The 27,500-nt window shown below is 47.2% G+C and overlaps 4 protein-coding genes across 4 annotated transcripts in view; 3 read left to right on the top strand and 1 right to left on the bottom strand.

Moving 5' to 3' along the window:
• Nucleotides 1-19,665, bottom strand: part of setdb2 (SET domain bifurcated histone lysine methyltransferase 2) — a 31,784-nt gene extending 12,119 nt beyond the window's left edge. The window contains exon 1 of the mRNA XM_046336358.1: nt 19,427-19,665. The gene's annotated coding sequence lies outside the window, so the exon portion shown is untranslated. The remainder of the gene's footprint in view (nt 1-19,426) is intronic.
• f7l (coagulation factor VII, like) lies at nt 11,109-14,117 on the top strand. Its single transcript, XM_046336362.1, has 8 exons — nt 11,109-11,289; nt 11,614-11,786; nt 11,894-11,918; nt 12,339-12,452; nt 12,577-12,720; nt 12,902-12,996; nt 13,091-13,211; nt 13,340-14,117. Exons 1-8 carry the CDS (start codon nt 11,193-11,195, stop codon nt 13,882-13,884), a joined length of 1,314 nt encoding a protein of 437 aa, XP_046192318.1. The 5' UTR covers nt 11,109-11,192; the 3' UTR covers nt 13,885-14,117.
• f7 (coagulation factor VII) lies at nt 14,284-19,218 on the top strand. The gene is made up of 8 exons (XM_046336360.1): nt 14,284-14,445; nt 14,679-14,842; nt 14,978-15,002; nt 15,134-15,250; nt 15,345-15,485; nt 17,551-17,678; nt 17,763-17,883; nt 17,972-19,218. The coding sequence occupies exons 1-8, from the start codon at nt 14,388-14,390 to the stop codon at nt 18,607-18,609; spliced, it is 1,392 nt and encodes a 463-aa protein (XP_046192316.1). The 5' UTR covers nt 14,284-14,387; the 3' UTR covers nt 18,610-19,218.
• Nucleotides 19,666-24,615: 4,950 nt separating the features above from the next.
• LOC124021044 (coagulation factor VII-like) lies at nt 24,616-27,494 on the top strand (the record flags this gene model as incomplete). The annotated part of the gene is made up of 8 exons (XM_046336356.1): nt 24,616-24,779; nt 24,921-25,084; nt 25,238-25,262; nt 25,504-25,617; nt 26,132-26,269; nt 26,413-26,519; nt 26,958-27,078; nt 27,211-27,494. Coding segments are annotated over exons 1-8 (1,011 nt in total), but the record flags the coding sequence as incomplete, so codon positions are not given.
• Nucleotides 27,495-27,500: the final 6 nt, after the last annotated feature.

Genomic DNA, 27,500 nt, shown 5'->3' with positions numbered 1-27,500 from the left:
GCTGCTATGGTGACCAGTGAGATATACCTGCTGGAGCGCGTGCTACGGGTGAGTGCTGCTACGGTGACCAGTGAGATATACCTGCTGGAGCGCGTGCTACGGGTGAGTGCTGCTACGGTGACCAGTGAAATATACCTGCTGGAGCGCGTGCTACGGGTGAGTGCTGCTACGGTGACCAGTGAAATATACCTGCTGGAGCGCGTGCTACGGGTGAGTGCTGCTACGGTGACCAGTGAAATATACCTGCTGGAGCGCGTGCTACGGGTGAGTGCTGCTACGGTGACCAGTGAGATATACCTGCTGGAGCGCGTGCTACGGGTGAGTGCTGCTACGGTGACCAGTGAGATATACCTGCTGGAGCGCGTGCTACGGGTGAGTGCTGCTACGGTGACCAGTGAGATATACCTGCTGGAGCGCGTGCTGAGATACGGAGTGAGTGCTGCTATGGTGACCAGTGAGATATACCTGCTGGAGCGCGTGCTACGGGTGAGTGCTGCTACGGTGACCAGTGAGATATACCTGCTGGAGCGCGTGCTACGGGTGAGTGCTGCTATGGTGACCAGTGAGATATACCTGCTGGAGCGCGTGCTACGGGTGAGTGCTGCTATGGTGACCAGTGAGATATACCTGCTGGAGCGCGTGCTACGGGTGAGTGCTGCTATGGTGACCAGTGAGATATACCTGCTGGAGCGCGTGCTACGGGTGAGTGCTGCTATGGTGACCAGTGAGATATACCTGCTGGAGCGCGTGCTACGGGTGAGTGCTGCTATGGTGACCAGTGAGATATACCTGCTGGAGCGCGTGCTACGGGTGAGTGCTGCTATGGTGACCAGTGAGATATACCTGCTGGAGCGCGTGCTACGGGTGAGTGCTGCTATGGTGACCAGTGAGATATACCTGCTGGAGCGCGTGCTACGGGTGAGTGCTGCTACGGTGACCAGTGAAATATACCTGCTGGAGCGCGTGCTACGGGTGAGTGCTGCTACGGTAACCAGTGAAATATACCTGCTGGAGCGCGTGCTACGGGTGAGTGCTGCTACGGTGACCAGTGAAATATACCTGCTGGAGCGCGTGCTACGGGTGAGTGCTGCTACGGTGACCAGTGAAATATACCTGCTGGAGCGCGTGCTACGGGTGAGTGCTGCTACGGTGACCAGTGAGATATACCTGCTGGAGCGCGTGCTACGGGTGAGTGCTGCTACGGTGACCAGTGAGATATACCTGCTGGAGCGCGTGCTACTATGGGTGAGTGCTGCTACGGTGACCAGTGAGATATACCTGCTGGAGCGCGTGCTACGGGTGAGTGCTGCTATGGTGACCAGTGAGATATACCTGCTGGAGCGCGTGCTACGGGTGAGTGCTGCTACGGTGACCAGTGAGATATACCTGCTGGAGCGCGTGCTACGGTTGAGTGCTGCTACGGTGACCAGTGAGATATACCTGCTGGAGCGCGTGCTACGGGTGAGTGCTGCTACGGTGACCAGTGAGATATACCTGCTGGAGCGCGTGCTACGGGTGAGTGCTGCTATGGTGACCAGTGAGATATACCTGCTGGAGCGCGTGCTACGGGTGAGTGCTGCTATGGTGACCAGTGAGATATACCTGCTGGAGCGCGTGCTACGGGTGAGTGCTGCTATGGTGACCAGTGAGATATACCTGCTGGAGCGCGTGCTACGGGTGAGTGCTGCTATGGTGACCAGTGAGATATACCTGCTGGAGCGCGTGCTACGGGTGAGTGCTGCTATGGTGACCAGTGAGATATACCTGCTGGAGCGCGTGCTACGGGTGAGTGCTGCTACGGTGACCAGTGAGATATACCTGCTGGAGCGCGTGCTACGGGTGAGTGCTGCTACAGTAACCAGTGAGATATACCTGCTGGAGCGCGTGCTACGGGTGAGTGCTGCTACGGTGACCAGTGAGATATACCTGCTGGAGCGCGTGCTACGGGTGAGTGCTGCTATGGTGACCAGTGAGATATACCTGCTGGAGCTGGAGCGCGTGCTACGGGTGAGTGCTGCTATGGTGACCAGTGAGATATACCTGCTGGAGCGCGTGCTACGGGTGAGTGCTGCTATGGTGACCAGTGAGATATACCTGCTGGAGCGCGTGCTACGGGTGAGTGCTGCTATGGTGACCAGTGAGATATACCTGCTGGAGCGCGTGCTACGGGTGAGTGCTGCTATGGTGACCAGTGAGATATACCTGCTGGAGCGCGTGCTACGGGTGAGTGCTGCTATGGTGACCAGTGAGATATACCTGCTGGAGCGCGTGCTACGGGTGAGTGCTGCTATGGTGACCAGTGAGATATACCTGCTGGAGCCGTGCTACGGTGACCAGTGAGATATACCTGCTGGAGCGCGTGCTACGGGTGAGTGCTGCTATGGTGACCAGTGAGATATACCTGCTGGAGCCGTGCTACGGGTGAGTGCTGCTATGGTGACCAGTGAGATATACCTGCTGGAGCGCGTGCTACGGGTGAGTGCGGCTATGGTGACCAGTGAGATATACCTGCTGGAGCCGTGCTACGGGTGAGTGCTGCTATGGTGACCAGTGAGATATACCTGCTGGAGCGCGTGCTACGGGTGAGTGCTGCTATGGTGACCAGTGAGATATACCTGCTGGAGCCGTGCTACGGGTGAGTGCTGCTATGGTGACCAGTGAGATATACCTGCTGGAGCGCGTGCTACGGGTGAGTGCTGCTATGGTGAACAGTGAGATATACCTGCTGGAGCGCGTGCTACGGGTGAGTGCTGCTATGGTGACCAGTGAGATATACCTGCTGGAGCGCGTGCTACGGGTGAGTGCTGCTATGGTGACCAGTGAGATATACCTGCTGGAGCGCGTGCTACGGGTGAGTGCTGCTATGGTGAACAGTGAGATATACCTGCTGGAGCGCTTGCTACGGGTGAGTGCTGCTATGGTGACCAGTGAGATATACCTGCTGGAGCGCGTGCTACGGGTGAGTGCTGCTATGGTGACCAGTGAGATATACCTGCTGGAGCGCGTGCTACGGGTGAGTGCTGCTATGGTGACCAGTGAGATATACCTGCTGGAGCGCGTGCTACGGGTGAGTGCTGCTATGGTGACCAGTGAGATATACCTGCTGGAGCCGTGCTACGGTGACCAGTGAGATATACCTGCTGGAGCGCGTGCTACGGGTGAGTGCTGCTATGGTGACCAGTGAGATATACCTGCTGGAGCCGTGCTACGGGTGAGTGCTGCTATGGTGACCAGTGAGATATACCTGCTGGAGCGCGTGCTACGGGTGAGTGCTGCTATGGTGACCAGTGAGATATACCTGCTGGAGCGCTTGCTACGGGTGAGTGCTGCTATGGTGACCAGTGAGATATACCTGCTGGAGCGCGTGCTACGGGTGAGTGCTGCTATGGTGACCAGTGAGATATACCTGCTGGAGCGCTTGCTACGGGTGAGTGCTGCTATGGTGACCAGTGAGATATACCTGCTGGAGCGCGTGCTACGGGTGAGTGCTGCTATGGTGACCAGTGAGATATACCTGCTGGAGCGCGTGCTACGGGTGAGTGCTGCTATGGTGACCAGTGAGATATACCTGCTGGAGCGCGTGCTACGGGTGAGTGCTGCTATGGTGACCAGTGAGATATACCTGCTGGAGCCGTGCTACGGTGACCAGTGAGATATACCTGCTGGAGCGCGTGCTACGGATGAGTGCTGCTATGGTGACCAGTGAGATATACCTGCTGGAGCCGTGCTACGGGTGAGTGCTGCTATGGTGACCAGTGAGATATACCTGCTGGAGCGCGTGCTACGGGTGAGTGCGGCTATGGTGACCAGTGAGATATACCTGCTGGAGCCGTGCTACGGGTGAGTGCTGCTATGGTGACCAGTGAGATATACCTGCTGGAGCGCGTGCTACGGGTGAGTGCTGCTATGGTGACCAGTGAAATATACCTGCTGGAGCCGTGCTACGGGTGAGTGCTGCTATGGTGACCAGTGAGCTCAGATGTTTTATTTTAATTTCACCTTTATTTAACCAGGTAGGCAAGTTGAGAACAAGTTCTCATTTACAATTGCGACCTGGCCAAGATAAAGCAAAGCAGTTCTACACATACATCAACACAGAGTTACACATGGAGTAAAACAAACATACAGTCAATAATACAGTATAAACAAGTCTATATACAATGTGAGCAAATGAGGTGAGAAGGGAGATAAAGGCAAAAAAGGCCATGGTGGCAAAGTAAATACAATATAGCAAGTAAAACACTGGAATGGTAGTTTTGCAATGGAAGAATGTGCAAAGTAGAAATAAAAATAATGGGGTGCAAAGGAGCAAAATAAATTAATTAATTAAATACAGTTGGGAAAGAGGTAGTTGTTTGGGCTAAATTATAGGTGGGCTATGTACAGGTGCAGTAATCTGTGAGCTGCTCTGACAGTTGGTGCTTAAAGCTAGTGACGGAGATAAGTGTTTCCAGTTACAGAGATTTTTGTAGTTCGTTCCAGTCATTGGCAGCAGAGAACTGGAAGGAGAGGCGGCCAAAGAAAGAATTGGTTTTGGGGGTGACTAGAGAGATATACCTGCTGGAGCGTGTGTTACAGTTGGGAGATGCTATGGTGACCAGCGAGCTGAGATAAGGGGGAACTTTACCTAGCAGGGTCTTGTAGATGACATGGGGCCAGTGGGTTTGGCGACGAGTGAAGCGAGGGCCAGCCAACAAGAGCGTACAGTTTGCAATGGTGGGTAATATGGGGCTTTGGTGACAAAACGGATTGCACTGTGTTAGACTGCATCCAATTTGTTGAGTAGGGTATTGGAGGCTATTTTGTAAATGACATCGCCAAAGTCGAGGATTGGTAGGATGGTCAGTTTTACAAGGGTATGTTTGGCAGCATGAGTGAAGGATGCTTTGTTGCAAAATAGGAAGCCAATTCTAGATTTAACTTTGGATTGGAGATGTTTGATATGGGTCTGGAAGGAGAGTTTACAGTCTAACCAGACACCTAAGTATTTGTAGTTGTCCACGTATTCTAAGTCAGAGCCGTCCAGAGTAGTGATGTTGAACAGGCGGGTAGGTGCAGGTAGCGATCGGTTGAAGAGCATGCATTTAGTTTTACTTGTATTTAAGAGCAATTGGAGGCCACGGAAGGAGAGTTGTATGGCATTGAAGCTTGCCTGGAGGGTTGTTAACACAGTGTCCAAAGAAGGGCCGGAAGTATACAGAATGGTGTCGTCTGCGTAGAGGTGGTTCAGACTCTCACCAGCAGCAAGAGCGACCTCATTGATGTATACAGAGAAGAGAGTCGGTCCAAGAATTGAACCCTGTGGCACCCCCATAGAGACTGCCAGAGGTCCGGACAGCAGACCCTCCAATTTGACACACTGAACTCTATCAGAGAACTAGTTGGTGAACCAGGCGAGGCAATCATTTGAGAAACCAAGGCTGTCGAGTCTGCCGATGAGGATGTGATGATTGACAGAGTCGAAAGCCTTGGCCAGATCAATGAATATGGCTGCACAGTAATGTTTCTTATCAATGGCGGTTAAGATATCGTTTAGGACCTTGAGCGTGGCTGAGGTGCACCTATGACCAGCTCTGAAACCAGATTGCATAGCAGAGAAGGTATGGTGAGATTCAAAATGGTCGGTAATCTGTTTGTTGACTTGGCTTTCGAAGACCTTAGAAAGGCATGGTAGGATATATATAGGTCTGTAGCAGTTTGGGTCAAGAGTGTCCCCCCCTTTGAAGAGGGGGATAACCGCAGCTGCTTTCCAATCTTTGGGAATCTCAGACGACACGAAAGAGAGGTTGAACAGGCTAGTAATAGGGGTGGCAACAATTTCGGCAGATCATTTTAGAAAGAAAGGGTCCAGATTGTCTAGCCCGGCTGATTTGTAGGGGTCCAGATTTTGCAGCTCTTTCAGAACATCATCTGAATGGATTTGGGAGAAAGATAAATGGGGAAGGCTTGGGCGAGTTGCTGTTGGGGGTGCATCGAATTTGTTGAGTAGAGTGTTGGAGGCTATTTTGTAAATGACATCGCCGAAGTCGAGGATCGGTAGGATGGTCAGAGGGTAGGATGGTCAGAGGGTATGTTTGGCAGCATGAGTGAAGGATGCTTTGTTGCAAAATAGGAAGCCGATTCTAGATTTAATTTTGGATTGGAGATGCTTAATGTGAGTCTGGAAGGAGAGTTTACAGTCCAGCCAGACAACTAGGTATTTCTAGTTGTCCACATATTCTAAGTCAGAACCTTCAAGACTAGTGATGCTGGACGGGCGTGCAGGTGTGGGCAGCCATTGGTTGAAGAGCATGCATTTAGTTTTACTTGCATTTAAGAGCAGTTGGAGGCCACGGAAGGAATGTTGTATGGCATTGAAGCTCGTCTGGAGGTTAGTTAACACAGTGTCCAAAGAAGGCGTTGTTCCTAACTCAGTTGCCGGAGAGGAACGAAGCCGCTTAGGTATTTCACCATGAGGTCAATGTAGGTAGCCTAGTGGTTTGAGCGTTGGATCAATAACTGAAAGGTGTTCAGATCGAATCCCTGAGCTAACAAGATACAAATCTGTTGTTCTGAACAAGGCAGTTAACCCACTGTTCCTAGGCTGTAATTGTAAATAATAATTTGTTCATAACTGACTCCCTTAGTTAAATAAAGGTAAAAAATGTTGACTTTAAAACAGTTACAATGTTTAATGGCTGTGATAAGAGAAAACTGAGGATGGATCAACAACATTGTGGTTACTCCACAATTCGAGACGTGTAGTCCACTTGTCATTCCAATCTCCTTGCATTAGCGTAGCCTCTTCTGTAGCCTGTCAACTATGTGTCTGTCTATCCCTGTTCTCTCCTCTCTGCACAGACCATACAAACGCTCCACACCGCGTGGCCGCTGCCACCCTAATCTGGTGGTCCCAGCGCGCACGACCCACGTGGAGTTCCAGGTCTCCGGTAGCCTCTGGAACTGCCGATCTGCAGCCAACAAGGCAGAGTTCATCTCAGCCTATGCCTCCCTCCAGTCCCTCGACTTCTTGGCACTGACAGAAACATGGATCACCACAGATAACACTGCTACTCCTACTGCTCTCTCTTCGTCCGCCCACGTGTTCTCGCACACCCCGAGAGCTTCTGGTCAGCGGGGTGGTGGCATAGGGATCCTTATCTCTCCCATGTGGTCATTCTCTCTTTCTCCCCTTACCCATCTGTCTATCGCCTCCTTTGAATTTCATGCTGTCACAGTTACCAGCCCTTTCAAGCTTAACATCCTTATCATTTATCGCCCTCCAGGTCCCCTCGGAGAGTTCATCAATGAGCTTGATGCCTTGATAAGCTCCTTTCCTGAGGACGGGTCACCTCTCACAGTTCTGGGCGACTTTAACCTCCCCACGTCTACCTTTGACTCATTCCTCTCTGCCTCCTTCTTTCCACTCCTCTCCTCTTTTGACCTCACCCTCTCACCTTCCCCCCCTACTCACAAGGCAGGCAATACGCTCGACCTCATCTTTACTAGATGCTGTTCTTCCACTAACCTCATTGCAACTTCCCTCCAAGTCTCCGACCACTACCTTGTATCCTTTTCCCTCTCGCTCTCATCCAACACTTCCCACACTGCCCCTACTCGGATGGTATCGCGCCGTCCCAACCTTCGCTCTCTCTCCCCCGCTACTCTCTCCTCTTCCATCCTATCATCTCTTCCCTCTGCTCAAACCTTCTCCAACCTATCTCCTGATTCTGCCTCCTCAACCCTCCTCTCCTCCCTTTCTGCATCCTTTGACTCTCTATGTCCCCTATCTTCCAGGCCGGCTCGGTCCTCCCCTCCCGCTCCGTGGCTTGACGACTCAATGCGAGCTCACAGAACAGGGCTCCGGAAGGCCGAGCGGAAATGGAGGAAAACTCGCCTCCCTGCGGACCTGGCATCCTTTCACTCCCTCCTCTCTACATTTTCCTCCTCTGTCTCTGCTGCTAAAGCCACTTTCTACCACTCTAAATTCCAAGCATCTGCCTCTAACCCTAGGAAGCTCTTTGCCACATTCTCCTCCCTCCTGAATCCTCCTCCCCCTCCCCCCTCCTCCCTCTCTACAGATGACTTCGTCAACCATTTTGAAAAGAAGATCGACGACATCCGATCCTCGTTTGCTAAGTCAAACAACACCGCTGGTTCTGCTCACACTGCCCTACCCTGTGCTCTGACCTCTTTCTCCCCTCTCTCTCCAGATGAAATCTCGCGTCTTGTGATGGCCGGCCGCCCAACAACCTGCCCGCTCGACCCTATCCCCTCCTCTCTTCTCCAGACCATTTCCGGAGACCTTCTCCCTTACCTCACCTCGCTCATCAACTTATCCCTGACCGCTGGCTACGTCCCTTCCGTCTTCAAGAGAGCGAGAGTTGCACCCCTTCTGAAAAAACCTACACTCGATCCCTCCGATGTCAACAACTACAGACCAGTATCCCTTCTTTCTTTTCTCTCCAAAACTCTTGAACGTGCCGTCCTTGGTCAGCTCTCCCGCTATCTCTCTCAGAATGACCTTCTTGATCCAAATCAGTCAGGTTTCAAGACTAGTCATTCAACTGAGACTGCTCTTCTCTGTATCACGGAGGCGCTCCGCACCGCTAAAGCTAACTCTCTCTCCTCTGCTCTCATCCTTCTAGACCTATCGGCTGCCTTCGATACTGTGAACCATCAGATCCTCCTCTCCACCCTCTCCGAGTTGGGCATATCCGGCGCGGCCCATGCTTGGATTGCGTCCTACCTGACAGGTCGCTCCTACCAGGTGGCGTGGCGAGAATCTGTCTCCTCACCACGCGCTCTCACCACTGGTGTCCCCCAGGGCTCTGTTCTAGGCCCTCTCCTATTCTCGCTATACACCAAGTCACTTGGCTCTGTCATAACCTCACATGGTCTCTCCTATCATTGCTATGCAGACGACACACAATTAATCTTCTCCTTTCCCCTTCTGATGACCAGGTGGCGAATCGCATCTCTGCATGTCTGGCAGACATATCAGTGTGGATGACGGATCACCACCTCAAGCTGAACTTCGGCAAGACGGAGCTGCTCTTCCTCCCGGGAAGGACTGCCCGTTCCATGATCTCGCCATCACGGTTGACAACTCCATTGTGTCCTCCTCCCAGAGCGCTAAGAACCTTGGCGTGATCCTGGACAACAAACTGTCGTTCTCAACTAACATCAAGGCGGTGGCCCGTTCCTGTAGGTTCATGCTCTACAACATCCGCAGAGTACGACCCTGCCTCACACAGGAAGCGGCGCAGGTCCTAATCCAGGCACTTGTCATCTCCCGTCTGGATTACTGCAACTCGCTGTTGGCTGGGCTCACTGCCTGTGCCATTAAACCCCTACAACTCATCCAGAACGCCGCAGCCCGTCTAGTGTTCAACCTTCCCAAGTTCTCTCACATCACCCCGCTCCTCCGCTCTCTCCACTGGCTTCCAGTTGAAGCTCGCATCCGCTACAAGACCATGGTGCTTGCCTACGGAGCTGTGAGGGGAACGGCACCTCAGTACCTCCAGGCTCTGATCAGGCCCTACACCCAAATAAGGGCACTGCGTTCATCCACCTCTGGCCTGCTCGCCTCCCTACCACTGAGGAAGTACAGTTCCCGCTCAGCTCAGTCAAAACTGTTCGCTGCTCTGGCTCCCCAATGGTGGAACAAACTCCCTCACGACGCCAGGACAGCGGAGTCAATCACCACCTTCTGGAGACACCTGAAACCCCACCTCTTTAAGGAATACCTAGGATAGGATAAAGTAATCCTTCTCACCCCCCCCCCCCCTTAAAATATTTAGATGCACTATTGTAAAGTGGTTGTTCCACTGGATGTCATAAGGTGAATGCACCAATTTGTAAGTCGCTCTGGATAAGAGCGTCTGCTAAATGACTTAAATGTAAATGTAAATGACAATGAAAAGAAGGAAGCATCTACAGAATACAAATATGTAAAAACATGCATCCTGTTTGCAGCAAGGCACTGAAGTAATACTGCAAAAAATGTGGGGAAGGAATTCACTTTTTGTCCTGAATACAAGTATGTTTGGGCCAAATCCAATACAACACATTACTAGGTACCACTCTCCATATTTTCAAGCATATTGGTGGCTGTATCATGTTATGGGAATGCTTGTAATCCTTAATGACTGGGAAGTTTTTGTTAGCATAGAAATGAACGGAATGGAGCTAAGCACAAGCAACATCATAGAGGAAAACCTGATTCAGTCTGCTTTCCACCAGACACTGGGAGATGAATTCACCTTTCAACAGGACAATAACCTAAAACACAAGGCCAAATCTACACGAGTTGCTTACCAAGAAGACAGTGAATGTTCCTGAGTGGGCGAGTAACAGTTTTGAATTAAATCTGCTTGAAAATCTATGGAAAATGGTTGTCTAGCAATGATCAGCAACCAATTTGACAGAACTTGAAAATGTTTTAAAATAATTATGGGCAAATGTTGCACAATCCCGGTGTGTGAAGCTCATAGAGACTTACCCAAAGGTGTTGACTCTGGTGTGAATACTTATGTAAATAATATATTTCTGTATTTCATTTTCAATACATTTGCAAACATTTCTAATAACATGTCATTATGGGGTATTGAGTGTAGGTGAATTTGATCCATTTTGAAATCAGGCTGTAATACAACAAACTGTGGAATAAGTCAAAGGGTACAAATACTTTCTGAAGGCACTGTATCTTCCTCAGTGACAGTTCTGTCTTCCCTCCCTCAATGTGAAGTGTTAGTTCTATAGTGGCAATAGACTACATTAATATTGATGTGGGAAGTTATTTTAGGAAGCTGCATTGAGGATATGTTGCCTCAGAGCCATTATAGCTTTCTGCCCTGTAAACTATACTGCCTTACAAAGCAAAAGAGCAGTAACTGCACATTTGATCAACAATGAGTTATTTACAGTTTTGATACATTGAATACATGCTTTATCATGTGGACAAATATCCTGCCTCCACTGTGTTGTTATACAACACCACCTCCTGTTGGTGTGATACTAGTAATGCCTCCATGGCTCCAGTCCAGTCATTGTATTTCACAATGTTAGTCTCCCAGTCAACTGCCCTGTGGGTTTACCCTGATACATGTTCTGTCAGGGAGGGGAGAGAGAGACTGATTTGCTGTGTGTGTGTTTGTGGAGTATGTGTTTGTGGGAGGACTGAACTTGGATTGAGCCCTGAGAGCTCAGTAATGGAGTCGTCTACGACCACGGACGCTCTGAAAGTGAAGCTCAGACACATTATCCTGCTGGCCCTCTATATCCCAGCCTGTACCGGACTCCCTGGAGGTGAGTCTGAGATCTGAGGATGTGAATTACTTTGGTGGTTCTTGGTTCAGCCCTGTAACTTTCAAATACAGCACCACACGCTGCTGGCTATTCAATGCCCTGCTTGACTTCCTGTCTGTCTATCTGTCTTTCTGTCAGTCTGACTGTACAGATACCGTTTACAGCCTTGTGTGTGCAGTAATAGCAACTTTTCAACCACCCATGGTCTTCATTGGGATTCTTCTTCCTTTTCCTACTATTGGTACTCTGTTCCTGTGGAAGTTTGTTGGATGTCTGTCAATTTAAAGTCTATGTAGTGTGAGCAGTCATGTCCCGTCCTGGCAGCTCCAGTGACCCTGAGCACACAGGAGGCCAATGAGGTGCTCCATCATCAGCGGTCGCGGCGTGCTAACAGCCTGCTGGAGGAGCTGAGACTGGGAGACCTGGAGAGAGAGTGTCTGGAGGAGCAATGTGGCTACGAGGAGGCACGGGAGATCTTCACCCTCCCCGAACAATTGGTGAGTTTAAACTGAATGATCAGATGGAATCTGAGGAGGTAGGTTCTCCATATTTGTCCCAGAACATTAGAGTCTTTTTAAATAGCCCTCTCTCTTGTTTTATGCAGGATGAGTTCTGGAAGAGCTACTCAGGTAGGCTATCTTCAGGGGACTCACCTACTCATTCCAGGAGTTTTCTTTATTTTTACTATTTTCTACATTGTAGAATAATAGTGAAGACATCAAAGCTATGAAATAACACATATGGAATCATTTAGTAACCAAAAAAAGTTTTAAAAGCTGTCATCAAGGCAAAGGGTGGCTACTTTGAAGAATCTAAAATATATTTAGATTTGTTTAACAATTTTTTTGGTTACTACATGATTCCATATGTGATATTTTATAGTTTTGATGTCTTCAATATTATTCTACCATGTAGAAAATAGTAACAAATAAATGAGTAGGTGTGTCCAAACCTTCGACTGGTACTGTACATTTTGCCAAATCTACATATATTTCTTGTTTCTCATTATAATGGTTCTAATAATAATCTAATATTGTCTCTATCTGTAGTGGTGGATCAGTGTGAGTCTGGCCCCTGCTTGAATGGGGCTACCTGTGTAGGTCAGGTGAACACCTACATCTGCATATGTCTCCCTGGGTTTGATGGACGAAACTGTGGCCAAAGTAGGTACAACACACCTGTATCTCTCTGTCGAATCACTGAAATTGGCTCTTGGATTTTCTTCAATAATGGTCTCCATTTCTCTTGTCTCTTGGTTCCTGTCTGTCTCTATCGCCACCTCCACAGCCTTGATGAACTCTTATGATGGTTGTCTGTACAGAAATGGGGGATGTGAGCACTTCTGTACAGAGTTTCCAGACCTGTCTCACCATTGTCACTGTGCCCCTGGGTACAGCCTGGACAATGACAGCAGTAGCTGCATACCCCAAGGTCTGTATCACACTGGGCCAAACCCTAACAACTACAACTCCCAACAGCCCTGTGCTTCTTGAGGCCATCTCCATACAAGCACTTAATCTTCTCCTTTTGTAGTCCTTCTCTTGCCTGTATTCTCTCTTTATCCTCAACTCATAACCTTTCTCGCTCTCTCTCTCGCTCTCTCTCCTCTTAGTTCCGTTTCCCTGTGGAAGAATTGTGAAAACGTTCAGGCCCGGGCCCCGAATTGTGAAAGGCACAATTTGTCCTAAGGGAGAGTGCCCATGGCAGGTATTGGATTGCACTGTAGTTATTGACTGACCAACACGTGGCTAGATCCAGATCTATGTCTGTCTCACACTCTCCTCTCCCTCTGTCACTGCAGGTTATGCTGGAGTACATGAATGAATATAAATGTGGGGGGATCCTCTTGGCTCCACATTGGATCCTTACTGCTGCCCACTGTATGTGGCACACGACTGCCTCCCATTGGCAAGTCACAGTGGGTGAGTGGGCAAATGGTATTACAGTGTTCTCTCAACGCTCCCAGTATCTCAGCTGCCACAGAACCCAATTCGAACTATCACCTCTTAGTGTTCACTGTCCACTGATCCTGAGTTCCTCCCCCTTCAAGGTGAACACAACCGTGCGAAGAAGGAGGGCACAGAACAGGTTCGCCGGGTGACGAGGATGCTGATCCACCCCCAATACAACCACACCTCCACAGACCGGGACCTGTCTCTGCTCTACCTCAAGAGGGAAGTAGTGCTTGGACCCTTCGTGGTGCCTGTGTGCTTGCCCGCCTTGGACGGCTCCTTCGGGCGCACACTGGGGGCCATGCGCACCTCCGTGGTGAGTGGCTGGGGCCGCCTGGCTCAGTCGGGACCCCCGTCCACTCTGCTCCAGAGGCTGGAGGTTCCTCGGGTCCCCCTACAGGAGTGTCGCACCACAGGCCTCAATGTGACCATGAACATGCTGTGTGCTGGGTTCAGGGATGGGAAAAAGGATGCGTGCCAGGGGGACAGCGGAGGGCCCCTGGTCACCCGCTACAAGAACACCTGGTTTCTGACGGGAGTGGTGAGCTGGGGTAAAGGGTGCGCCCAAGAGGACGTCTATGGAATCTATACCCGCGTATCTAACTTCCTGGACTGGATCAATCAGACCATGGCGACCGGCTGAGTGGGAGTGTCCATTTAAAAACACCCCTCCAAAAAACACTGACAGATCTCCTCAAGGATGATGCTGGATAATAGCCAAGACACAATCCTGCTCCAAACTAGAATCTGGATTAAGATATAAACTCTAAATATAATGATGACATTAATCTTTATAGTTTCTTAGACAACCCTAAGATATATATTTTCTTTGATCCAATTATTAACATAATGAATAAATAGTTATTTGAAAATAAAGTTGGATTGTTTTCCTAACTGATAAGAAACATAACACAACTTAGCGTGCATGTAGCCCTGAGATCAGTGATGTAACTGAATGAGTGGGAGGGGCTGTGGGAGGGGCTGTGAAAGGGAGGGAAGAGCCTGCATAGGGTCAATGACAGAGGAAGGTAAGCACGTGGTAGGGGAGGGTCAGGGCCCAAATCAGGATTTTGTCCAGACTTTGGACCTGTGGACTGAGGGGAACAGAGAGCGACAGTGTGCTTAGATATTCTGAGGGCAGTCATCATGTGGCTTCATGTTCTCTGTTTTACATTAAGTATCCACTGCTGTCATCCCGCCTCAGGTAAGTTAACTTACCCCTACGTATGTGTTTGTGTGTGTGTGTGTTTCTAACTTTAGTTTGTAAATATGCATTCATTTATGTACAATACATATCTACCTGTTTGCTTGTGTGCAGTTTGTGCATGTGTGTGTGTGTGTGTGTTTGTGTATGTTTTTATGTATGTGTCTGTGTGTGTTTGTGCATATGTGTCTATGTGTCTGTGTGTACAACTCCCCTCTCCTCCGGTCTTGCAGTGTTCTTGGCGCGGGACCAGGCCCATGGCCTCCTCATCCGGCCTAAGCGTGCCAACAGCGGCTGGTTCGAGGAGCTCAAAAGGGGGGACCTGGAGCGAGAATGCCTTGAGGAGAAGTGTTCCAAAGAGGAGGCGCGGGAAGTGTTTGAGCACGAACAGGCTACGGTCAGTGCCTGGTTGAACCACAATCTGATCATGAACAGACCATAGTCTGCATGATAGGCAACAAAAACAATAATGACTCTGAACATGATTCCTACCTGATATCCTCAGTGAATTGTCCCCATTCTCTTCCCTTAGGAGGAGTTCTGGAGAAACTACAATGGTGAGCTTCTGTGCAGTGTGTCATTTCTACAGTCACAAATACCCAGACACCACCACCACTATATGTTAATATTTTAACATCTTTGTTGACCATGAGATCCCAAATGTACACAAATGTATTCATCCTTACAGTTCAAGACAGCTGCCAATCTGACCCCTGCCAGAACAAAGGAAGCTGCTCTAGCATATCAGGATCTTCTTACACCTGCCTGTGCCTGCCAGGCTTTAGTGGACGGAACTGCGAGCTAGGTAAGAGTTCTTGATGGGAGACGTTTCTGTGGAAACTTTAGTTTCCAAGGTTTCTTTTTCCCATTTACTTACATAAACACATTCTTTATGTCAGCATTCAAGGCCATTCCTGACTCCTGCTTGCATGAGAACGGGGGCTGTGAGCACTTCTGCGAGGAGGAGGGGGGCCGACGCAACTGTTCATGTGCAGACGGCTATTTCCTGGGGACTGATGGACAGCGTTGCCTGACACAAGGTTAGCAGTCACAGCCACAGGCCATGTGCCATGTCATCGTTGTATGATCAGTTGTATTGTCATCATGTATGATGTTATCTGTGTATGCATCCCAAATGGCATCCTATGTCCTATACACTGAGTGTACAAAACATTAGGAACACTTTCTTAATATTGAGTTGCATCCCCTTTTACCCTCATAACAGCCTCAATTCGTCAGGGCATGGATTCTACAAGGTATCTAAAACGTTCCACAGGGATGCTGGCCCTTGTTGAGTCCAATGCTTTCCACGGTTCTCCTTTGGGTGGTGGACCATTCTTGATACACACAGGAAATTGTTGAGCGTGAAAAACCCAGCAGCGCTGCAGTTCTTGAGACACTCAAACCGGTGCGCCTGGCATCTACTACCATACCTCGTTCAAAGACATCTACATCTTTTGTTTTGCCCATTCACCCTCTGAACGGCACACAAACACAATCCATGTCTCAATTGTCTCAAGGCTTAAAAATCCTTCTTTAACCCGTCTCCTCCCCTTCATCTACACGGAATAAATAAGGGATCATAACTTTCACCTGGTCAGTCTACAGTATGTCATGAAAAGAGCAAGTGTTCCTAATGTTTTGTACACTCAGTGTAGTACTTTAACAAAAGTAGTGCACTATATAGGGAAATAGCGTGCCATTTGGGACGTACACTCTGGTTGTAGTATATACACCCTCTGTGCATTCAGAAAGTCGTCAGACCCCTTTACTTTTTGTTTAAAAAAGTGTTACTTTACAGCATTTTTACTCATCAATCTACATACAATACCCCATAATGACAAAGCAGAAACAGGTTTTTAGAAATGTTTGCTAATTATTTTTTTTAAATGATATCACATTTACCAATATTCAGACCCTTTACTCAGTATTTTGTTGAAGCACCTTTGGTAGCGATTACAGCCTTGAGTTTTCTTGAGTATGACGCTACAAGCTAGGCACATCAAAGATCTCTCTGTACTTTTCTCTGTTCATCTTTGCCTCGATCCTGACTATTCTCACACTCCCTGTTACTGAAAAACATCCCCACAGCATGATGCTGCCACCACCATGCTTAACCTTAGGGATGGTGCCAGCTTTCCTCCATTTACATTTACATTTAAGTCATTTAGCAGACGCTCTTATCCAGAGCGACTTACAGACGTGACTCTTGGCATTCAGGACAAAGAGTTCATTCTTGGTTTCATCATACCAGAGAATCTTGTTTCTCATGGTCTGAGAGTCTTTAGGTGCCTTTTGGCAAACTCCAAGCGGGCTGTCATGTGCCTTTTACTGAGGTGTGGCTTCCATCTGGCCACGCTATCATAAAGGCCTGATTGGTGGAGTGCTGCAGAGGTGGTTTCCCATCTGGAAGGTTCTCCCATCTCCGCAGAGGAACTCTAGAGCTCTGTCAGAGTTACCATCAGGTTCTTGTTCACCTCCCTGACCAAAGCCATTCTCCCCCAATTGCTCAGTTTGCCTGGGCGGCCAGCTCTAGGAAGAGTCTTGGTGGTTCCAAACTTCTTCCATTTAAGAATAATGTGGGCCACTTTGTTCTTGGGGACCTTCAATGCTACAGTCATTTTTTGGTACCCTTCCTCAGATATATGTCGGCACTCTACGGACAATTCCTTCGACCTCGTGGCTTGGTTTTTGCTCTGACGTGCACTGGCAACTGTGGGACCTTAAATAGGCAGGTGTGTGCCTTTCCCAAATCATGTCCAATCAATTGAAGTCACCCTAGGTGGACTCTAATCAAGCTGTAGAAACATCTGAAGGATGATCAATGGAAACAGGATGCATCTGAGTTCAATTTTGAGTCTCATAGTAAAGGGACTAAATACTTATGTAAATAGGTATCTGTTTTTTATTTGTAATAAATGTGCAAAAATGTTAAAACCTGTTTTTGCTTTGTGATTATGGGGTATTGTGTGTAGATTGCTATGGATTTTTATTAATTTAATCAATTTTAGAATACGGCTGTAACGTAACAAAATGTGGGAAAAGTCAAGGGGTCTGAATACTATCTGAAGGCACTGTATGACCTCTGGTCTCTCATGGCTCCAGAAACAATGGCCTGTGGGAAGGTTCCTGTCCTGCATGGCAGCGCCTCCGAGAAGGGAGACGTACCGTTGGACCCCCGTTCGCGCATCGTGGGGGGAACAGAGTGCCCTAAGGGTCACTGCCCCTGGCAGGTACAGTATGAACCAGTGGCGGCGGACAAGTTGATGTATCTGACGTAGAGGTGAAGTCTCTTTCCCCACGGTGTGTTTCTACAGGTGTTGTTAGTGAGAAATGAGAAGGGCTTTTGTGGAGGAGTCATCTACAAACCCACCTGGATCCTCACTGCCTCTCACTGCTTGGAGAATATCAAGGCCCAGCACCTGAAGGTGGTGGCAGGTATGGACTGTTTTTCTTTAGAAAAGAGTCAATACAGCTGCTGTGTGTTGAAGTCTGAGTTGATTCAACCTTTTCTGCATGTGCCCAGGTGAACATGACACAGAGAAAGACGAGGGTACGGAACAGACCATAGATGTGGCAGAGATCATCATGCACAACAGCTACGTGTCAGACACGGCGGACAGCGACATCGCCCTGCTACGTCTGAAGACTGCCATCACTATGACGCCTTTCGCCGTGCCCGTCTGCCTGCCCACCCGCTCGATGGCGGAGCGTGAGCTCTGGGCCATCAACCTCCACACGGTAAGTGGCTGGGGCCGGCGCAGCGAGAACGGCCCTACGTCACGTGTCCTCCGGAGGCTGGAGGTGCCACGTATACGTACCCAGGACTGCGTTGAGATGAGCGGTGTCACGCTAACGGCTAACATGTTCTGCGCCGGCTACATCGAGGGCAAGCAGGACTCCTGTAAGGGGGACAGCGGCGGACCACTGGTCACCCGCTACAGAGACACCACGTTCCTTTTGGGTATCGTCAGCTGGGGAAAGGGGTGCGCCCGGCCGGGGAACTACGGGATTTACACCCGCGTGTCCAACTACCTGGACTGGATCCACAACTACACGGCAGTGCAGCCGACAGTGCAGCCGACAACGCAGCCGACAGTGCAGCCACAGAACACCACGACCACACTGCAAAACACCACGGCCAATCCAAATGCAGTCTTATAAGTGTCACAGAACAGGAGCAGTGCTGAGCCCAGTACCTTATTGGGTTCAACTTGTAGTACATCTCTGAAACCATATTTGGCCTTCAGATTATAGTATTTATATTTATCATGTTTTGTTTATTGTGCTTCAACTACACTTTCTAAAGTTTTTCTGTATGTTTGTTGATTTTATGGTTTGATTTACCTCTGAATTAAAAAAAAATGCTTGATTGATTTCAAAGTAAACTGACCCTTCTGCTGTGTCATGATAACCATTAAGGCAAACTGACTCTTACATAAATTGGTGTTCAATTACAATGCATTTGCCATCTTAAAACAAAGCTGCTTGCATTCTGCTCAGACCCCACAGGCTCTTTGTGTATGTTATAAGAAAGAGGACAGTCACTGCATTATATGTTATGACCCCTGTGCAGTTAGTTGGGCCAACAGGATTGAGGGTATAAAATGTAATTTTGTATTATCAGGGAACAATCTTCTCAAACTAAGGCGATTGTATATGTATTTAGCAAAATACAACCAGAATAGTGGTAAACATATGAACACAAAGGCTGTCAGAGTGTTGTAGCCATTTCAAATATATTACAATAAAACACTGTTCTAGAAGCATTCACTGATGTCTATTAATTAACATGATATGCAATATGATTCTGTAAATTGTGTTAAAATGAAGACGTGATGTGAAACCTTCCCCGTATATATTGCATCCTACTTGAAATCCCATTGGAATGTATTACGTCCAGCAAAGAGGTACTGGTTACCCATTTTGGCAATATGTCTTCATAATGAGTGTGTTGCACATGGGTATGTGTGAAACTTACTCCTCAGCCTGAAGTGTCCCCACAAGCACCAACGAATAGCTGGCTTTTCACGTGGCGCTGACTGGTAAGACGCTTAATGAGAGTGGTCCCAAGTTTGTGCCAGGTATGGGCAGAATCGGGAGAAAGTGGTACTCACTAGGCAAGCAGCATGACATCCTTTACAGGTGTGCCAGCAAACTTTACATACTCCAGTTAGCTTTAATTGGATTGGTGTCACGACTTCCACCGAAGTCGTTCCCTCTCCTTGTTCGGGCAGCTTTCGACGTCACCGGCTTTCTAGACGCCACCGATCCATGTTTCATTTTTCCTTTTGTTTTGTCTGTTTACACACCTGGTTCCCATCTCATAATTATTGAGTAAATCAGTGATTGTTACTCTTATCTGTGAATCTATCTAAAAGATTGTGAAGGAGTCAGGTGCAGGACACATATACGAGTAACAATCACTGATTTACTCAATCCAAAACGTAACAAAATCCTGTTCCAAACAAGGACAAAACAGGACTCAAAATACTACACACCGGAATACACGAAAGACAATCACGCACAAAACAGAAAGGGAAACCAGAGGGTTAAATAAGGAACATAATTATGAGATGGGAACCAAATGTCTAAACAGACAAAACAAAAGGAAAAATGAAACATGGATTGGTGGCGGCGGTGACGTCGACCGCCGAACGCCGCCCGAACAAGAAGAGGGAACTTCGGTGGAAGTCGTGACAATTGGTCTGTCATTGCCACAACAATAATAGGCGTAATATGCCTAATCCTAATAAAAACACATGATAGATATGTAGATAACACAACCAAATTAGGCAGGTTTGCAAAATGAATCATCTTTGTAAAATATTATCAAAATGTTTCTAAAAATTTGCAAAAAACTCTATTCATATTACTGACTTTGGTTAGCATTTGGAGCCTTAATTTCTGTATTTTATTTTCAAACAATAAATTATAATATTCCTAAAGGGTTCTTTCACTGGTTTGTAGTGATTATAATGATATACAATATTGTGCCATATTGTTAAATGTAAAATCTAAGTATTGAATCCTGACATTCCAACATAACATTCTAACAAACCGCCTGCTGATGAGGGGAGTCAACTTACATAGCTGGCGAAGTACTAAAGTCTTAGGTTCACAGCCTTTATAGATAGTGGCTAGTTACACAATGAATGGAAAAATAGTATATTATAGTATACAGCCTACTGAAATATGTATTGGTTAGTGCTAAAAGGACGGATTTTTTTCTAATCACTAAATTAATTGTTTCTATTAAATTTGTCAACCAGCAACTTAACTAATGGCTACAAAATGATAAGGCAACATATTTCATTAAATAACTTGTAAGGTTAGAGAGCATTATTTTAAGATCATGATGGTCAGGGACAGAAGAGATGGAAAAAAAATTAGATCATTTGTGTTTACCTAAATATTCATGTTAACTTGCTGGGACAACTCAACAAATAGCAGATCACACCTTTAATCTTAGCATGCTGAGTATTGCTATGCAACAGACTATTACAGATGATAAAACCAATATACTACCAGATATGGATCTCTTGGACTGGTATTACTTCCCAGTATGACCGATTTCCCTAAAACAAATATGTAGTTCGGCTATTTGTAACATTGTACTTTCAATCATGAGTCAGTCTAGGTAAATCATTAGATCAGATGGCAAACATTAACCAAATCCTATGGTTTTTAAGATGAGATCCACACAATAGAATATTCCATTGTTGCATGTGAACATTCCAACTTGTCTCAACATTCCTTTATCAGCCTGTGAACATTGTATTGCTTAGACTCCCATACAACAAGATATATAAAGGTGTGAAAAACATAGTAATCAACTGTTTAGGAGATAGGCTGTCATATTTCAATTTGATCAGGGGCTTGTGGGGAACAATTTAATAGCATCAAACCTTTGCCACCCAAAAGTGGATTTTTCTTCCGCTGGCCCATGGACTAGAACAGGCATTGAAACAAGCAAGCAATTCTATAAAGTTGTTTAAATACTTTGTGGCCTAGCTACTTTCTCCTGTTGTGCATCAGTGGGTCTATTTACACTGGGGGTACCTTTGGACCCTCCAAACAAGAGATAGGCCCTAGCTGTCTCTGCCTGGCCGGTTCCCCTCTCTCCACTGGGATTCTCTGCCTCTAACCCTATTACAGGGGCTGAGTCACTGGCTTACCTACTGGTGCTCTTCTATGCCGTCCCTAGGAGGGGTGCGTCACTTGAGTGGGTTAAGTCACTGATGTGATCTTCCTGTCTGGGTTGGCACCTCCCTTGGGTTGTGCCATGGCGGAGATCTTTGTGGGCTATACTCTGCCTTGTCTCAGGATGGTAAATTGGTGGTTGAAGATATCCCTCTAGTGGTGTGGGGGCTGTGTTTTTGCAAAGTGGGTGGGCTTATATCCTGCCTGTTTGGCCCTGTCCGGGAGTGTCGTTTGATGGGGCCACAGTGTCTCCCGACCCCTCCTGTCTCAGCCTCCAGTATTTATGCTGCAGTAGTTTATGTGTCGGGGGGCTAGGGCCAGTCTGTTATATCTGGAGTATTCCTCCTGTCTTATCAGGTGTCTTGTGTGAATTTAAGTATGTTCTCTCTAATTCTCTCTTTCTCTTTCTTTCTTTCTTTCTTTCTTTCTCTCGGAGGACCTGAGCCCTAGGACTATGCCTCAGGACTACCTGGCCTGATGACTCCTTGCTGTCCCCAGAGTCCACCTAGCCGTGCTGCTGCTCCAGTTTCAACTGTTCTGCCTGCGGCTATGGAACCCTGACCTGTTCACCGGACATGCTACCTGTCCCAGACCTGCTGTTTTCAACTCCCTAGAGACAGCAGGAGCGGTAGAGATACTCTGAATGGTCGGCTATGAAAAGCCAACTGACATTTACTCCTGAGGTGCTGACCTGTTGCACCCTCGACAACCACTGTGATTATTATTGTTTGACACTGCTGGTCATCTATGAACATTTGAACATCAAATCAAATCAAATCAAATTGTATTTGTCACATACACATGGTTAGCAGATGTTAATGCGAGTGTAGCGAAATGCTTGTGCTTCTAGTTCCGACAATGCAGTAATAACCAACAAGTAATCTAGCTAACAATTCCAAAACTACTACCTTATAGACACAAGTGTAAGGGGATAAAGAATATGTACATAAAGATATATGAATGAGTGATGGTACAGAGCGGCATAGGCAAGATACAGTAGATGGTATTGAGTGCAGTATATACATATGAGATGATTATGTAAACAAAGTGGCATAGTTAAAGTGGCTAGTGATACATGTATTACATAAAGATGCAGTAGATGATAGAGTACAGTATATACATATAGATATGAGATGAATAATGTAGGGTATGTAAACATTATATTAGGTAGCATTGTTTAATGGCCTTCCTGTGACATCGGGTGGTGTAGGTATCCTGGAGGGCTGGTAGTTTGCCACAAGTGATGCGTTGTGCAGACCTCACTACCCTCTGGAGAGCCTTACGGTTGTGGGCGGAGCAGTTGCCGTACCAGGCGGTGATACAGCCCGACAGGATGCTCTCGATTGTGCATCTGTAGAAGTTTGTGAGCGCTTTTGGTGACAAGCCGAAATTCTTCAGCCTCCTGAGGTTGAAGAGGCGCTGCTGCGCCTTCTTCACGATGCTGTCTGTGTGGGTGGACCAATTCAGGTTGTCTGTGATGTGTACGCCGAGGAACTTAAAACTTACTACCCTCTCCACTACTGTTCCATCAATGTGGATAGGGGGGTGTTCCCTCTGCTGTTTCCTGAAGTCCACAATCATCTCCTTAGTTTTGTTGACGTTGAGTGTGAGGTTATTTTCCTGACACCACACTCCGAGGTCCCTCACCTCCTCCCTGTAGGCCGTCTCGTCGTTGTTGGTAATCAAGCCTATCATGTTGGCTATGTTCTGTTAAAATCTCCACCCAGCACAGCCAGAAGAGGACTGACCACCCCTCATAGCCTGGTTCCTCTCTAGGTTTCTTCCTAGGTTCTGACCCCTCTAGGGAGTTTTTCCTAGCAACCGTGCTTCTACACCTGCATTGCTTGCTGTTTGGGGTTTTACGCTGGGTTTCTATACAGCACTTTGAGATATCAGCTGATTTAAGAAGGACATTATCAATACATTTGATTTGATTTGAGCTACATACATTCAATGATGCATATCATGAAATCAAATATGTGAACGATTGTGAACGATTCTGATATTACAAAGGATAGTGAAAAATGTATTATAACAGGTAAATATAGGGATCAAAGGTCATATAAAGATACACTACATGGCCAAAAGTATTTGGACAGCTGCTTGTCGAAGATCTCATTCCAAAACTGTTGCCACAAAGTTGGAAGCACAGAATTTTCTAGAATGTCATGTTGTAGCGTTCAGATTTCCCTTCACTGCAACTAAGGGCCCTAGCCTGAACCTTGAAAAAGAACCCCAGAACATTATTCCTCCTCCACCAAACTTTACATTTGGCACTATCTATTGGGGCAGGTAGTGTTTTCCTGGCATCTGCCAAACCCATATTCGTCCAGATGGTGAAGCGTGATTCATCACTCAAGAGAATGCATTTCCACTGCTCCAGAGTCCAATGGCGACGAGCTTTACACCACTCCAGCCGACGCTTGGCATTGTGATCTTAGGCTTTTGTGCATCTGCTCGGCCATGGAAACCCATTTCATGAAGCTCCCGACTAACAGTTCTTGCGCTGATTCTGCTCCCAGGGGCAGTTTGGAACTCGGTAGTGAGTGTTGCAGCCGAGGACAGAATTTGTTTAAGCGCTAAGGACTTGGTGGTCCAGTTCTGTGAGCTTGTGTGGCCTACCACTTACCGGCTGAGGCATTCTTATTCCTAGAAGTTTCCACTTCACAATAACAGCACTTACAGTTGCCCAGCTCTAACAGAGCAGAAATTTGAGGAACTGACTGAGCTCCATGAGCTCAGTACGGGCCATTCTACAGACATTGTTTGTCTATGGAGATTGCATGGCGGTGTGCTCGATTGTATACACGTCAGCAACTGGTGTGACTGAAATAGCCGAATCCACTCATTTGAAGGTGTGTCCACATTCTTTTGTCCATGTAGTGTAAGACATAGGCCTAATCCTCTGGTTCAGGTCTGGTCACCATCACCCAGATGTGGCAACTGTTTGCAGAGCAGTGGGAGTGAGCTGTTGGAGAGAGTGGGAGTGAGCTGTTGGAGTGAGTGGGAGTCATATGAGCTGGAATTGTTTACCTCAAATCGCTCCAGTTCTGGGTGATTCAGGTCCGCCACGATGCTGCTGAAAACATTTTGTGCACTTTGGGCCATTTCAACTGTCATTTCTGCCGCTGGTAAGTTTGTTTCGAAAACATATATTTTGAATCTAGCGTTACAGTTAGTTAATTAAATGATAAAGTCATTTTTTTAAAGATGGAGAGGTGCCAAATGTCAGTTGTTGTCTTTCTTTTATGGTTTGTCATTCGATGTTTAAGTCTTCTTGAAGAAGGATGATGCGCACCTGGTGCTTGACAGAGCAAGGCGCGCCAACAACGGCTTCTTCGAGGAGGTGAAACAGGGCAATCTCGAGCGCGAGTGTGTCGAGGAAATTTGTAACTATGAAGAGGCTCGGGAAGTTTTCGAGGACGACGCCCAAACGGTGCAATTTTGTAGTAATTTCACTTGGTGAAATATTTGCTATTACTTCAATTGAAGCACTATTTTAATTTAATGAAATATTTAGCAACGTATAGGAACATGTGAGAATTCCAGAGAACTCTTAAAACTGACTATGTATGGTTTGTTTCCACAGAAAAGGTTTTGGTTGACATACACGGGTAAATCAGATTTTTTTATGTGGACTGTACACAAAAAATTCCAACCAGCCTAAAATATATGATAGAGTATTGCTTTCAAATGTGCTTACATTCATTTTCATAAAATGCTAATTATATTGTTGTATAAAATCCAATATGGTACTACCATGTATGTTATCACATTCCTAATTTATTTGCACAAGAAATGTCCAGCATGTCAAAAAGCAAATGTCATATCCTTTACCCTATTGATCCCTCTAAGGTCAGGATCCCTGCCTGGTCAACCCATGCAAAAACAATGGAACTTGTGTTTACATGGATGACTCTTACACATGTCAGTGTCTGGGAGGCTATGAAGGAAAATACTGTCAGACAGGTAGGAAGAGAATTCCTAGCTGCCATTTTTATACCAATAGTTTATACCAGTGTTTCTTAATCCTGGTCCTGGGGTCCCAAAGGGGAGCACATTTCTGGTTTTTCCCAAGCACTGCACACCTGATTCCACTAATCAAATGTTAGATTATCAGGTGATTAGTTGAATCAAATCTAATGTTGTTTGTCACATGCTCAGAATACAACAGACCTTACAGTAAAATGCTTACAGACAAGCCCTTAACCAACAATGCAGTTTTAAGAACAATAAGTGTTAAGAAAGTATGTGTGCTCAGATGTGTAGTGCTAGGGCAAAAACCCCCTTTGGGTTTCCAGGACCAGGATTAAGCAACACCGGTTTTCACAATAGTTTCATACCAATAGTTTACTGTAATTCCGCAGTAGTAAGAGCACCCTAATGTGAAGTGTTGCCCACATTTACTAGTGGGCTGATATTCTATGTTGACCCCATTCTGCTCATCCTACTTGCCTTTCCCCTTTCTCCCAACATACTGTAGTGTTTGAGGACACGCTGAAATGCCTCTCCCTTAACGGGGAGTGCGAGCACTTCTGTAACAGTTCTGGGTCAAGACGCAAGTGTTCCTGCGCTCCTGGTTATGCCCTGGGAGAGGACGGAAGAGAGTGTGTTGCCCAAGGTACCAACTGTAACGGACAGTAGATGAGCCCAGATGTTTTGTTAAAGACTGGAAATCCCTGTTTGTTACGAACAGACTGTAATATTAACAGAACCAAAAGGAGCCAACGTGTATTTGTTGATCGTCTGTCTGTCTATTATCAGTTCAGTATCCGTGTGGTAAAATCCCAGGCTTGGAAGCTCCGATGAGCCAGGCACAAGTCAAACTAGTTGGTGGGAACCACTGTCCCAAAGGAGCCTGTCCATGGCAGGTAACACATCAATGCCTGGCTGGAGAGCACAATGGATCCATCCACCTCTTTCACATTTGATTGGCCAATACTACCCTTCTACATTTTCGTAATTTAGCAGACACTCTTATCCAGAGGGATTTAGAGTAGTGAGTGCAGTTTCTGTGCTTGTCCCCCATGGGAATTAAACCCACCATGCTGGAATTGCAAGCACCATGATCTACCAACTAAGCCACACAGGGCATTATGTGGCATAGTTGGTAGAATAACTAAACCACAGTCATTCCCATACAACCACTATCCTTGAAGTCAAAGGGTGTAATATTAACTAGGTTAGTATCTATTGCCACCTCTTCCATTAGGCATTATATAATTCCACAGTATTATTTTGGTTTATGTACAATGAGATGTGATGGATGAGTGGCCAATTTGTCTTTGTGATGGGACTGGTGGTTGCAGGTCCTATTGGAGCATAAAGGCACTAGTCTGTGTGGTGGGGTCATAGTTCATCCTGACTGGGTCATCACTGCTGCCCACTGTGTCGTGGATAGAGACACCAAGGACCTGATGGTGGTCGCAGGTAGGTTACGGTGTGGGCGTGGGTTGTGTGCCTTTCATAGAGCATCTAGAAACATATAGTGAGAACATTATTTGTGTCCCTATGTCACATAACAAAACACTGTCCTAATGAAATGAACAACACTGTTTCCAGGGGAACACAACATTGACGTAGAAGAGGGCAGCGAGCAGAGGATCCCCGTGGCCAGAGCCATACCCTACAACCTGTACGACCCAGCAACAGGTGACAGTGACATCGCCCTGCTGCGTCTGAGAGGGCCTGTAACTCTGGGCCCTGACGCTGTACCCATCTGCCTGCCTCAGCAACACTTCGCCAAGAGCGAGCTGGCGGCCGTCCGCTTTCACACCCTTAGCGGCTGGGGGAAGCGCACCAACGGGGGCAACGATCCCAAACCTGGCACCCTGCCAGCCCCCTCCTCGCCC

This window comes from Oncorhynchus gorbuscha, unplaced genomic scaffold, assembly GCF_021184085.1.
Source record: "Oncorhynchus gorbuscha isolate QuinsamMale2020 ecotype Even-year unplaced genomic scaffold, OgorEven_v1.0 Un_scaffold_1034, whole genome shotgun sequence".
Classification (NCBI taxonomy): Eukaryota; Metazoa; Chordata; class Actinopteri; order Salmoniformes; family Salmonidae; genus Oncorhynchus; species Oncorhynchus gorbuscha.
This window is presented reverse-complemented; position numbering and strand designations above follow the sequence as displayed.